Genomic DNA, 12,690 nt, shown 5'->3' on the forward strand with positions numbered 1-12,690 from the left:
ACTGATGGGGCAGTAATTGGCCGGGTTGGACTTGTCCTGCTTTTTGTGTACAGGACATACCCGGGCAATTTTTTACATTGCCGGGTAGGTGTCAGTGTTGTAGCTTTACTGGAACAGCTTGGCTAGGGGTGCAGCAAGTTCTGGAGCACAGGTCTTCAGTACTACTGCCAGAATATTGTCAGGACCCATAGCCTTTGCAGTATCCAGTACCTTCAGTCGTTTATGGATATCATGCAGAGTGAATCGAATTGGCTGAAGTCTGGCATCTGTGATGCTGGGTACTTCAGGAGGGGCCCGAGATGGATCATCAACTCGGCACTTCTGGCTGAAGATTGTTGCAAATGCTTCTGCCTTATATTTCGCACTGATCTGCTGGGCTCCCCCATCATTGAGGATGGGGATATTTGTGGAGCCACTTCCTCCAGTTAGTTGTCTAATTGTCCAATTCTCAGCTGGATGTGGCAGGACTGCAGAGCTTAGATCTGATCCGTTGGTTATGGGATCGCTTAGCTCTGTCTATCGCATGCTGCTTACGCAGTTTGGCATGTAAGTAGTCCTGGGTTGTAGCTTCACCAGGTTGACACCTCATTTTGAGGTATGCCTGATGCTGCTCCTGGCATGCCCTCCTGCACTCTTCATTGAACCAGTGTTGGTCTCCTGGCTTGATGGTAATGGTAGAGTGGGGATTATGCCAGGCCATGAGGTTACAGATTGTGGTTGAGTACAATTCTGCTGCTGCTGATGGCCCACAGCGCCTCATGGATGCCCATTTTTGCATTGCTAGATCTGTTCCAAATCTTTCCCATTTAACACGGTGCCACACAACACGATGGACGGTATCCTCAATGTGAAGGCGGGACTTCGTCTCCACAAGGACTGTGCGGTGGTCACTACTGCCAAATCAGTCATGGACAGAAGCATCTGCGGCAGGCAGATTGGTGAGGACAAAGTCAAGTATGTTTTTCCCTCATGTTGGTTCCCCCACCACCTGCCGCAGACCCAGTCTAGCAGCTATGTCCTTGAGTACTCGGCCAGCTCGGTCAGTATGGTGCTACTGAGCCACTCTTGGTGATGGACATTGAAGTCCTCTACCCAGAGTACATTTTGTGCCCTTGCCGACCTCAGTGCTTCCTCCAAGTGGTGTTCAACATGGAGGAGTACTGACTCATCAGTTGAGGGAGGGCAGTCGGTGATAATCAGTAGGAGGTTACCTTGCCCATGTTTGACCTGATGCCATGAGACTTCATGGGGTCTGGAGTCGATGTTGAAGACTCCCAGGGGAACTTCCTCCCTACTGTAGACCACTGTCCCGCCACCTCTGCTGGGTCTGTCCTGCCGGTGGGACAGGAGATACTCAGGGATAGTGATTGCCGTGTCTGGGACATTGTCTGTAAGGTATGATTCCGTAAGTATGACTATGTCAAGCTGTTGCTTGACTAGTCTGTGGGACAGCTCTCCAACTTTGGCAAAAGCCCCAGATGTTAGTAAGGAGGACTTTGCAGGGTCGACAGGGCTAGGTTTGCTGTTGTTGTTTCTGGTGCCTAGGTCCGTGCCGGGTGGTCCATCCGGTTTCATTACTTTTTATTGACTTTGTAGCGGTTCGATACAACTGAATGGCTTGCTGGGCCATTTCAGAGGGCATGTAAGAGGCATGTAAGAGTTAACCACATTGCTGTGGGTCTGGAGTCACATGTAGGCCCGACTAGGTAAGGACAGCAGATTTCCTTCCTTAAAGGACATTAATGAACCAGATGGGTTTTTACAGCAATCGACAATGGTTTCATGACCATCATTAGACTCGCTTTTAATTCCATATTTATTAATTAAATTCAAATTCCACCTTCTGCTGTGGTGGGATTCGAACCCATGTCTCCAGATCAATACCCTGGGTCTCTGGGTTACTAGTCCGGTGATAATACCACTACATCACTGTCTACCCTACCCTTACCGCGTTCCACTTTGGGGCTGGCATATGGCAATGCGAGAGGGTGTGCTAGGTGGGGACGGAGTGACCACTCAGCCATTAGCAAGGGGGTCAGTCAACAGCAGATCCTGTCAGATGCCTGGCTGCGTCTCGGAGAGAGGCCCCATCTGTCTCTGCTGATCCCCGCAAGATCTCTCGAGAGCTGACATATGAAGGAGGCATTCGTGACCCCACATCATGGACCAAAGGGCTGGCACCAGCATTAGTGCTGTGCTAGTCTCGGTGAGGAAACTAACAGTCTTCCTCCTTCTGTTCGCAGGAGAAATGGGCACACAACAATAAAGAGAGGCCCAAGACTCGTGGAGGCCTCCCAGATCTGTGAGTGCTAACCCCGGCAGAGGATGAAGCCCTGCAACTGGCTGCGTTTCAGGGCGGCTGAGTCATTGCTGCTGGTGAAACAAGAGTGTCATTTAAAGGAGAGTGAATGAACAGGTGCAGGGCACAAAGGTGCATCAGGCCCACACATGAGGTACACTGCTCTCAGTGTCCAGCACTGTACACGTGCAGCTCCATATCAGGCATGGTTGGAATGAGGAAATGTGAAGCCCTGAACTCCTAAATGTTTGTGTTCTCTCAGGTAGGTCTCAGGAATCCCGAAGGATGTGGGGGTCAAGAAACCGGGGGACAGCCATCTACATCCGAGAAGGAGGAGGAATCCTCAGAGCATATACCAGCACATCATTCCCTCGCACCCTCTACCAACACAGATACTCTCATGTTGGTGGGTATGTGTTCGTGATTAGATTCAAGGTCACAAGCTGGTGAGCACAGCACAGACGCACCTGAGCGGCTGACAGAGGCTGTGACAGCCAAGGCCACAGACAGCCGCAGGTCTGTGGGAGGTCAGGCCCATGCTAAGACTCAGGGTGATGACATGCCTCTGGAATCGTCGGTAACACGGCACCTGCTGGAGTTGCAGCAAGAGGTAAGGGACGATCTGGTGGACCTGCCAGAGGCAATGTGCACTCCTGCGGACAACAGAGGAGTCCATCCAGGCCACGAGTACTGCCATGTCTCAGGCATGTGCATGCATGGTTTTCTCCACTCATGGAGAGCCAGATCCAGCAGGCCACTCGGTGGATGACGGAGATGCGCACAGACCTGCAAGCCATCACCTTGTCTGTGAGCTCCGTGCAGCCCTGCAAGGCGAGATGGGTGAGGCATCTGGAGTCTCCACCAGGCCCACGTGCTTCTCAGTTCAGCACGGAGGAACGTGTGCCTTGCAAGGGAAGAGGAGCAGCTGCCTTCTACCTCTGGGGTGCAACTGGTGCAGACAGCAGCTCCTCAGCCCCTCTGCCAGTGACCCCAGCATCTCCAGTAGCTACAACAATTTGCTAGAGTTCTTCGAAGCTGTAACAAGTAAAGTGGATAATGGGGATCCTGTAGATGTAGTATATCTGGACTTCCAGTAGGCATTTGATAAGGGGCCACACAAAAGGTTAATACACAAGGTAAGATCACATGGGGTTGGGGCAATTTATTAGCTTGGATAGAGGATTGGCTAACCAACAGAAAACAGAGTCAGGATAAATGGGTCCTTTTCTGGTTGGCAAGATGTAGCTAGTGGGGTGATTAGATTAGAGATACAGCACTGAAACAGGCCCTTCGGCCCACCGAGTCTGTGCCGAACATCAACCACCCATTTATACTAACCCTACATTCCTACCAAACATCCCCACCTGTCCCTATATTTCCCTACCACCTACCTATACGATTGACAATTTATAATGGCCAATTTACCTATCAACCTGCAAGTCTTTTGGCTTGTGGGAGGAAACCGGAGCACCCGGAGAAAACCCATGCAGACACAGGGAGAACTTGCAAACTCCACACAGGCAGTACCCGGAATCGAACCCGGGTCCCTGGAGCTGTGAGGCTGCGGTGCTAACCACTGCGCCACTGTGCAGCCATAGGGTTTGGTCCTCGGGCCCCAACTATTTACAATCTATATTAATGACTTGGATGCAGGGATAGAAGGTACTAGAGCCAAATTTTCAGATGACACTAAAATAGGTGGGATAGTAAGTTGCAATCAAGAAATAAGAAATTTACAAATGGATATGGATAGGTTAGGTGAATGGGCCAAAATTTGGCAGATGGAGTTTAGCGTGGATAAGTGTGAGGTTATCCATTTTGGTCAGAAGAATAGAAAGGCAAATTATTAACTAAATGGTGAAAAACTTCAGAGTGCTTCGGTGCAGAGGGATCTGGGTGTTCTTGTGCATGAGTCACAGAAAACTAGTATGCAGGTGCAGCAGGTAATAAGGAAGGCAAATGGAATTTTGTCGTTTATTGCTAAAGGAATAGAGTATAAAAGTAGGAAAGTGTTGCTGCAACCGTACAAGGCATTAGTGAGACCGCACCTGGAGTATTGCGTATAGTTTTGGTCCCCTTACTTGAGGAGGGATGTAGTTGCACTGGAGGCAGTTCAGAGGAGGTTCATTAGATTGATTCCAGAGATGAGGGGTTTGTCTTATGAAGAGAGATTGAGCAGTTTAGGCCTTTACTCTCTAGAGTTTAGAAGAATGAAAGGAGATCTAATTGAGGTATATAAGATGATTAAGGGGATTGGCAAAGTAAACGGAGAGAAGACAATCTAGAACAAGAGATCACAGTTTTAGTATTAAGGGGTAGCAGATTTAAAACAGAGATGAGGAAATTACTTCTCTCAAAGGGTCATGAATCTGTGGAATTCACTACCCCAGAGTGCGGTGGATGCCGGGACATTGAGTAAATTTAAGGAGGAGATAGACAGATTTTAATTAGTAATGGGTTGAAGGGTTATGGAGAACGGGCAGGAATGTGGAGTTGAGGCCGAGATGAGATCAGCCATGATCATATTGAATGGCGGAGCAGGCTCAAGGGGCTGAATTGCCTACTCCTGCTCCTAGTTCTTATGTTCCTATAACAACAAAGCAGAGTCCTGTACCTGTGCAGAGGCTCCACAGCATACTGGGGCCCGCCAGGCCTCAGGCAGCCAGAGGGCAGCCACCAAGGTCATTCCAAGCCAAGGGATAGCAAAGTCAGCAGCCTAGCTCCATCTCAGCTGCAAGCACAGGGGTGGCACCATATAGGAGCACACGTAATTGAGTTAAGAAGAGCGCCTAGCTGCACTTGGAGCTCATGGGTGTTTAGACTTTGTACATTTTAAGGCTTTATTATGTTGTGCCACTTAATAAATGTTAGAGTCACTGCTGTTGGTCATCCTTTCCATTCTTGCTGCCTTGCTACATGTCACCTACAGCCTTGCTCCCTCAATGGGCTGATCGTGTTGGAGTAGGCCGCATCAGGTTAGTTCTTTAGCTTTGTCATTGTGTGCTGTAACCCTGGATGTTCGGCAATGGAGTGTGAGATGAAGGTGACAACAACATGTCCGCATAAAGGTGAGTTTTTATTGCACTGATGTGAAAGGGCATCAGGGTAACAAGAAAAGGGTATGTATGAGATTTTCCCGAGCCTCCTTTGTGCATCTCTCATTTCCTTTTGCCTCTGGTGCAAGGAATTCCTCATCCTGTGCCACCTGCTCAGCAATCTCTTCCACATCCTCCTCATCAGATGAGCAGTGGCAATCGATGCTGTCCTCATTATTCAAGGCCTCCCACCTTCGCTGTGCTAGGTTGTGCAGAGCACAGCAAACCACCTCGAAATCCTCGCTGGGGCATACTGCAGGGCTCCAGCAGACTGATCGAGGCACCTTAATCGCATCTTCAGGAGATCAGTGGCCTGCTTGATGATCGCTCGGGTGAAGCCGAGGCTAGTGTTGTACCTCTCCTCCGCTGTAGTGCGAAGGTTCCTCACAGGCGTCAGTAGCCATGTCTTCAGTGGTAGTCCTTGTCCCTGAGAATCCATCCCTGAAGACACGCGGAGGGCTGGAACATCTCTGGCACCTGGAACTGCCAAAGTATGCAGATGTCACGGCAGCTTCCTGGGAACTGGAACCATGCAGATATCTGAAGGATCCACTTTCAGTGGTCGCAGACCAGTTGCACATTGATGGAATGAAAGCCCTTCCTGTTAATGAAGGCCACTGGCTGGTCCACGGGAGCCTTGATGGCCACATGCGTGCAGTTGATGGCCCTGAAGCCAATGGCCTTCTTGGCCTGACTGTCAGGGTCGGTTCGGTACCACACATAATCACTGGCCCTCTTGAACAGGGCATTGCTCACCTCCTTGATGCAGCGATGGGCCATACCCTGTGAGATCCCACTCATGTCCTCAGTGGATCCCAGGAAAGATCCAGAATCGTAGAAGTTCAGAGCCACAGTAATCTTCAGGGCAGCTGACATTGGGTGTCCACCAAACCACGTGGTCGCAACTCATCCTGCAGCATAGTGTATAAATCGGTGACTGCCTCCCTGGAGAGCCTCAGTCTGCACTGACACTGCTACTTGGACATCTGCAGATAGTTGAGCCAAGTACAGTAGGCTCTGTCTTGTGAATAGGTCTTTATTCGTACGCGAGGCTGCTAGTGTGCCCTTCTGTGCCCTGTCCTCGTGTGCCCACCCAAAGGCTGGCCTTCCTGCTGCTCCTGGTGTACCTGCTGTGCCCCCGCCAATGCCTAGACCTCCCTACCTCTGTGCTGCTCATCTTCCTCAGGAGTGACCACGAAGACTGGGGTCAGGCCCATGGCAAGTAGGCTGTGTCTTAGTCATGTGCATTCTTTGCAGGCCACCTCCCCCAAGACCTTTCCGTGGCTGGCACCTTGGGAGCAAGTGCCACTGCCCCCTCTGTCACCCTTGCAGCATGCTCCCCCTGTTGGTGCTGCCATCTTCACACAGCCCCAATCCCACTCCCCCTTCGATGCTGCCATCTTCATCCATCTTCTGTTGTCATCCAGCAATGGCCTCCACTCCCCACCCTTCTTTCCACCACACGTTGGCTGTCAGTATAGCTAGCTCGCCTCCATGCCACCTCCTTTAAACAGCTGGCGCTCTGAAGCCCATGATTCCCCTGCACCATTCATAAATTTCTAAACTGTAAAATTTTAGTTAACCGCCATTTAAACTACCTTAATTGATCTCCTGCTGTGTCTTGGTGAGAAGTCCGCCCTCCATGGTTCCCACTGCACGTAAAATGTGGAAGCAATGTTATGACATCAGACTTCCGGGCGAAGGACTTCCCGACTGCATTTTACGACCCCCCCCCCCCCCCACACCGCTTCACCACCACCAACCCTGCTCTCAGTGGCCGGGGTAAATTCCAGCCTGAGAGAGAATGTTTTCACTTGTGGGGAAGAGCATAACCAGAGGCCATCAATATAAGATAGTCACCAAGAAATCCAATAGGGAATTCAGAAGAAACTTCTTTACCCAGAGAGTGGTGAGAATGTGAAACTCACTACTAAAAGGAGTGGTTGAGGTGAATAGTAAAGATGCATTTAAGAAGAGGCTAGACCAACATATACAGGAGAAGGGAATAGAGGGTGACAATGATAGAGTTAAATGATGAAGGATGGGAAGAGGCTCGAGTGGAGCATACATGCTGGCATGGACTCGTTGGGTCGAAGGGCCTGTTTCTGTGCCTTATATCCTGTGTAATCAAACAACCTTATTTTACTTCATACTTTAAATTCATTTAGACTAAGAAGTGCAACAAAGAATAGATAAATATGACTTAAGTATCAGAATGGTGCAGGATTAGTTTACTGCAGTTCGGTTCAGAGGTATCCACAGACCATTCTCCAGGGGCAGAGTGGCAGAGAGCAATCACATGTTTCCTTATGTTCGCAGATGGACAGAGGCTGACTCCAGATCTTGGCACAGCCCATTCCCAGTTCATCCTGTCTGACGGTAACAGGACTCTGTCTCTGTCCTCCAAGAGGCAGCCCCTACCCAAGAATACCGAGAGGTTTGACTGCTGCCAGCAGCTGCTGTGTGCCGAGGGAGTGAAGGCCGGCCGCTCCTACTGGGAGGTGGAGGTGCTGGGAGACAGCGGCGTGTGGAAGGTCGGGCTTTGTTACAGGAGCATCAGCCGCAAGGGCAAGGGATCCGAATGTTTACTGGGGAGGAACTGCAAGTCGTGGTGTCTCTACTCGTTGGTGGGCTCTGTTTTGGCCCTTCATGATGACAACGACACCAAGCTAACTGTGGGAAACATTTCCAGGGTGGGAGTGTATGTGGATTTTGAGGCTGGAACAATCTTGTTTTACAGTGTGTCCGACAGGAAGCTCACCCTGGTACACACCTTCCAGCATCAAACATTCACTGAACCTCTCTATCCTGCCCTGCAGATTGGTGACTTTACCACATCTCTGTCCCTATGTACCCTCAAATAGCTTCGATATTAGAATGGTACAGCACAGAATGAGGCCAAGCGGCCCATCGTGCCTGGGCCAGCTCTCTGAAAGTGCTACCCATTTAAATCTCACCCCCTCTTTCTCTTCCCCACAGCCCTGCACATTTTTCCCCCCATCAAGTATTTATCCAATTCCCTTTTCAATGTTATTATTGAACCTGTCAACTTACATATTTACTCCCTGTTTTATTTTTTTTTTAAATGTAATTAAAATGCGTTCCCATTAAGCAACCTCAATGAGAAGTACGGGTGCAATATCCCTTTAAACTAAGTGTCCTTCAAGACTAGCAGAATCCCTTGTGACAGGCTAGGCAAGTTATGAGTTCAGATTGTGCTTTAGAGTTTGCAGAGGTCGCCCTTTGCATAAGTTTCCCTAACATCCAGCTGCTGACAGCGAAAGATTACAAGGGGTAAGGAGGTGAGTGAAGGCTGTATGATTGGCAAAGGATATGGTTTGCCAACAGAGCCTTGACTTACCTTAGGCATCCTTGTAAGGTCATTGACACTTCCCGTAGCCCTGTGTGCCAGTTCTTGGGCTGGTGAAGGCCCACAGACATCCTGAGCCACCCTCATGGGATATTCTGCTTACATTCCCCCAACAGTCATTCCTTTCTCGGGATTACTTCAGCCAGTAAATATCCATGGACATATCTGAGATCCTGGGATTGCTTCTTGCTGCTCATCCCCACTCCCACTCACCCAGCTCCCCTGAAACAGTTGCTCCCTCAGTTATTGTGTCTCTCAGCTTCCATAAAGTCACGGCTCCCCTTTAATTAGCTGCAAAAACAATTCAATGCCCCCAATGAGGAAGGGTATCACTGCTCCACCCACCCAGTTAAGAACCCGGGAGGAAATATTAGTGGGCTACTGGAGCTGTCATATGCGTGGGCAGAAGTCTTGCGTCACTGCTAACCCACCAACTGGATGAAAATCCAGCCCAGTATCCTCCCACATTCCATATTCTTACTCTCCAATTCCTTCAGCACTTGAGTGTTTTGACTTTCCTTCTCTGGTTGACCCCCTACTTCAACATCTTGACAGTTTTGCATTGATGATGGCGAGTCCCACTAGGCTCTCTGTTCTGTACTCCTGACCTAGCTTTCCTTGATTCTGAAGCTCATATCTGTTGGCTGCTGATCTTGTGCTGGAATCTGTAAAATCCTAAAATGGTGATGATATTTTCTGCAATCTCTTAGTGCCTGTGGAACGCTTTGTTTAGCAATTCCTCAGATACCAGTGTTGTGCCTGTTACATGCTTATTCTGTTATGGAATGGCCTGAGTTCCAATGTTAATCTCGGGTATTGTTGCTAATGAACTAAGAAACTGCTGAAATGTTAAACGTTTTGCAATTTTAAAACATAAAGCATCTGTTGTATTTAAAAACTTGATTTCTAAACATTTTTGAAAGACTTGCATTTATATAGCATCTTTCATGACTTCAGGGCATCCCAAAGCGCTTCATAGCCAATGAAGTGTCAATGAAATGCGTGGATGAGCATGGTGCAGGACGGAGGGCTTCAGATTTTTAGGTCATTGGGACCAGTTCTGGGGCAGGACGTACCTATTCAAAAGGGATGGGTTGCACCTCAGTAGGACTGGGACTAATGCCGTCATGGGAAGATTCACTTGTGTGGTTGGAAGGGTTTTAACTAAATTGCCAGGGTGGATGGGCACCAGCATAACGAAGTAGAAAAGAGGAATAAGGTTCACACTGAAGACTAGGAAGAGGCAGGAGGTTCAGAAGTCTTCGGGTTGTGTGCCACTCTCAAGTAGGTACTCAGCATTGGAGACTGCTGGGAGTGGATACCCTGAAGGAGTGCAGTCCAGACCGTGGCACCAGTGGGCATGGGCCTGTACAGGAGGGAGCAAAATGTAGAAAGGCAGTTGTTATTGGAGATTCCATCGTCAGGGGGACAGATAGGTATTTCTGTAACCGTTACTGTGAGTCCCGCATGGTGTGTTGCCTCCCTGGTGCCAGGTAAAGGACATCACGGAGAGGATGTAGGATATTCTGCAGGGGTTAGGGAGTGAGCAAGAAGTGTGGTACACGTTGGTACCAACGACATTGCAAGGGCAGGGGGTATTGAGGTCCTTCAATGAGATTTTCAGGAGCTAGGGAGGAAGTTAAAGAGTAGGACCTCGAAGGTAGTAATCTTTGAATTACTCCAAATGCCATGCGCTAGACAGAGTAGAAATAGAAAAATAAGGAGGATCAATGTATGGCTTGAAGCCTGGTGCAGGAAGGACGGCTTCAGATTCTTGGGACATTGGGACCAGTTCTGGGGCAGAATGGAACCCATTCAAAAGGGATGGGTTGCACCTCAACAGGACTGGGTCCGATGTCCTCGTGGTGGGGGTGGGGGGGGGGGGGGGTTCATTAGTGTGGTCGGGTAGGGTTTAAACTAAATAGGCAGGGAGATGGGCACCAACATAAAGAAGTAGAAAAGAGGAATAAAATGCATAATGTGAGACCACCGGACAGTACTAGAGAAGGGAGTAGTTCCATATTGGTTAGGAGCAGACTGAGAAGGGCTACAAGGAATGCAAAGGCAGGATTTCAACAATGCGTGTATGTAAATGCACAAAGTGTGGTGAATCAGGTTGGTGAGCTACAAGCACAAGTAGCAGTATGGGAATATGATGTAGTGGCAATAACAGAAACATGGCTTAAAATGGTGAGAACTGTGTGCTTAATGTACAAGGATATAAAGTGTTCAGAAAAGATAGAGAAGGGAAAAAAGGTGGTGGGGTGGCAGTACTGATTAGGGAAGACATTGTAGAGTTGGAAAGAAGGTATGTCCTTGAGGGGGCAAGGACAGAATCCATTTGGTTAGAGTTGAGAAGTAAAAAGGGTTTGATCACACTACTAGGGGTATTCTATAGGCCTCCAAATATGAGAGAGATAGACAGAGGAGCAAATCTGCAGGGAAATCACAGAGATAGTGATGATATTGGGGGTCTTTAACCAAGTATCAATTGGGATAATTTTACAGTAAAGGGAAAGGAGGGGGAGGAATTTCTGGATTATATCCAGGACAACTTCCTTGATCAGTATGTTCCCAGCCCAAATAGAAAGGAAGAACTGCTGGATCCGGTGCTGGGAAATGAGGTGGGTTAAGTGGACCAAGTATCTGTGGGGCAGTACTGGGGTAAGAGTGATCATTGTATCATAAAGTTTAGACTTGTAATGGAATGATATAAAGTAGAACAGCTAGATTGGAAGAGTGCTAATTTCAGTACGATGAGAAGGGATTTAGCCAGCGTAAAATGGAACCAAAGACTGACAGGAAAAACTGTAACAGAACAAAGGGTTATGTTTAAGGAAGAGCTGCTTCAGGTACAAGCTAGGTACATTCCCAACAAGGGCAAACGGTAGGGGTACCAAGAACAGAGCTCCTTGGATGACCGAGGGAGATGGAGACTATGATGAAACAAAAAGAGGGTGTATGATGCATGCCAGGCCAAATACAATAAGTTGAGAGGGGAGGTGAAGAGGAAAATAAGACTGGCAAAGAGAGAATATGGGAATAGAATGACAGTCAACATAAAAGGGAACCCAAAAATCTACTGGCATGTAAATAGCAAGCGAGTAGTAAGAGGTGGGAGTAGGGCTTATTAGGGACAAAGAAGGTAATATATGCTTAGAGGAGCAAGGCAAGGCTAAAATACTTAATGAGTACTTTGTATCAGTGTTCACTAAAGAAATGGAATCTGACAAAATATCCGTGGAAGAGAGAGTAGAGGCAATGGATAGGATAAACATTGACAGTGAGGAGGTACTGGAAAGGCTGGCTATGCTCAGGGTAGATAAGTCACCTGGTCCGGATGGCTTGCATTCCAGGTTACTAAAGGGGGTGGGGCTGGAGATAGCAAAAGGGCTTACCATAATCTTCCAATTTTCCCTGGATATGGGGGAGGTGCCAGAAGATTGAAAAGTGGCAAATGTGGCACCCTTATTCAAGAAAGGGTGTAAGAACAGTCCCAGCAACAACAGTCCAGTTAGTTTAACATCAATAGTGGCTAAAGTTTTAGAAACAATAATCAGGGAAAAACTAACAGGCACTTAGCACGGATTTGTAAAAGGCAGATCATGCTTGACTAATCTCATTGAATTTTTTTGATGAAGTAACAGAGAAGGTTTATGAAAGGAATGCGGTGGATGTTGTCTATATGGATTTTAAGTAAGTACTTGATAAAGCACCACATAAAAGGCTGGTTAACAAAATTGAGAATCATGGAATGGGGGGGGGTCAGTGTTCAGTTGGATAAAAAATTGGCTTAAGGACAGAAAACAGCGAGTCATAGTAAATGGTTGTTTTTCAGACTGGAGGATGGTAGATAGTGGTATTTCCCAAGGGTCAGTGCTGGGACCACTGCTTTTTTTGCTATATATAAATGACTTAGAAAATGT

General features: G+C 48.1%; 1 protein-coding gene across 1 annotated transcript in view; it reads left to right on the forward strand.

The window, feature by feature from the left end:
* The window catches only part of LOC137351415 (E3 ubiquitin/ISG15 ligase TRIM25-like), a 48,100-nt gene extending 38,498 nt beyond the window's left edge, over window positions 1-9,602 (forward strand). Inside the window, exons 6-7 of the mRNA XM_068015861.1 lie at window positions 2,562-2,705; window positions 7,714-9,602. Coding sequence (XP_067871962.1) covers window positions 2,562-2,705; window positions 7,714-8,258 — 689 coding nt within the window. The 3' untranslated portion in view covers window positions 8,259-9,602. The remainder of the gene's footprint in view (window positions 1-2,561; window positions 2,706-7,713) is intronic.
* The last annotated feature ends 3,088 nt before the right edge of the window (window positions 9,603-12,690 follow it).

This window comes from Heterodontus francisci, chromosome 36 (genome assembly GCF_036365525.1).
Source record: "Heterodontus francisci isolate sHetFra1 chromosome 36, sHetFra1.hap1, whole genome shotgun sequence".
Lineage (NCBI taxonomy): Eukaryota > Metazoa > Chordata > Chondrichthyes > Heterodontiformes > Heterodontidae > Heterodontus > Heterodontus francisci.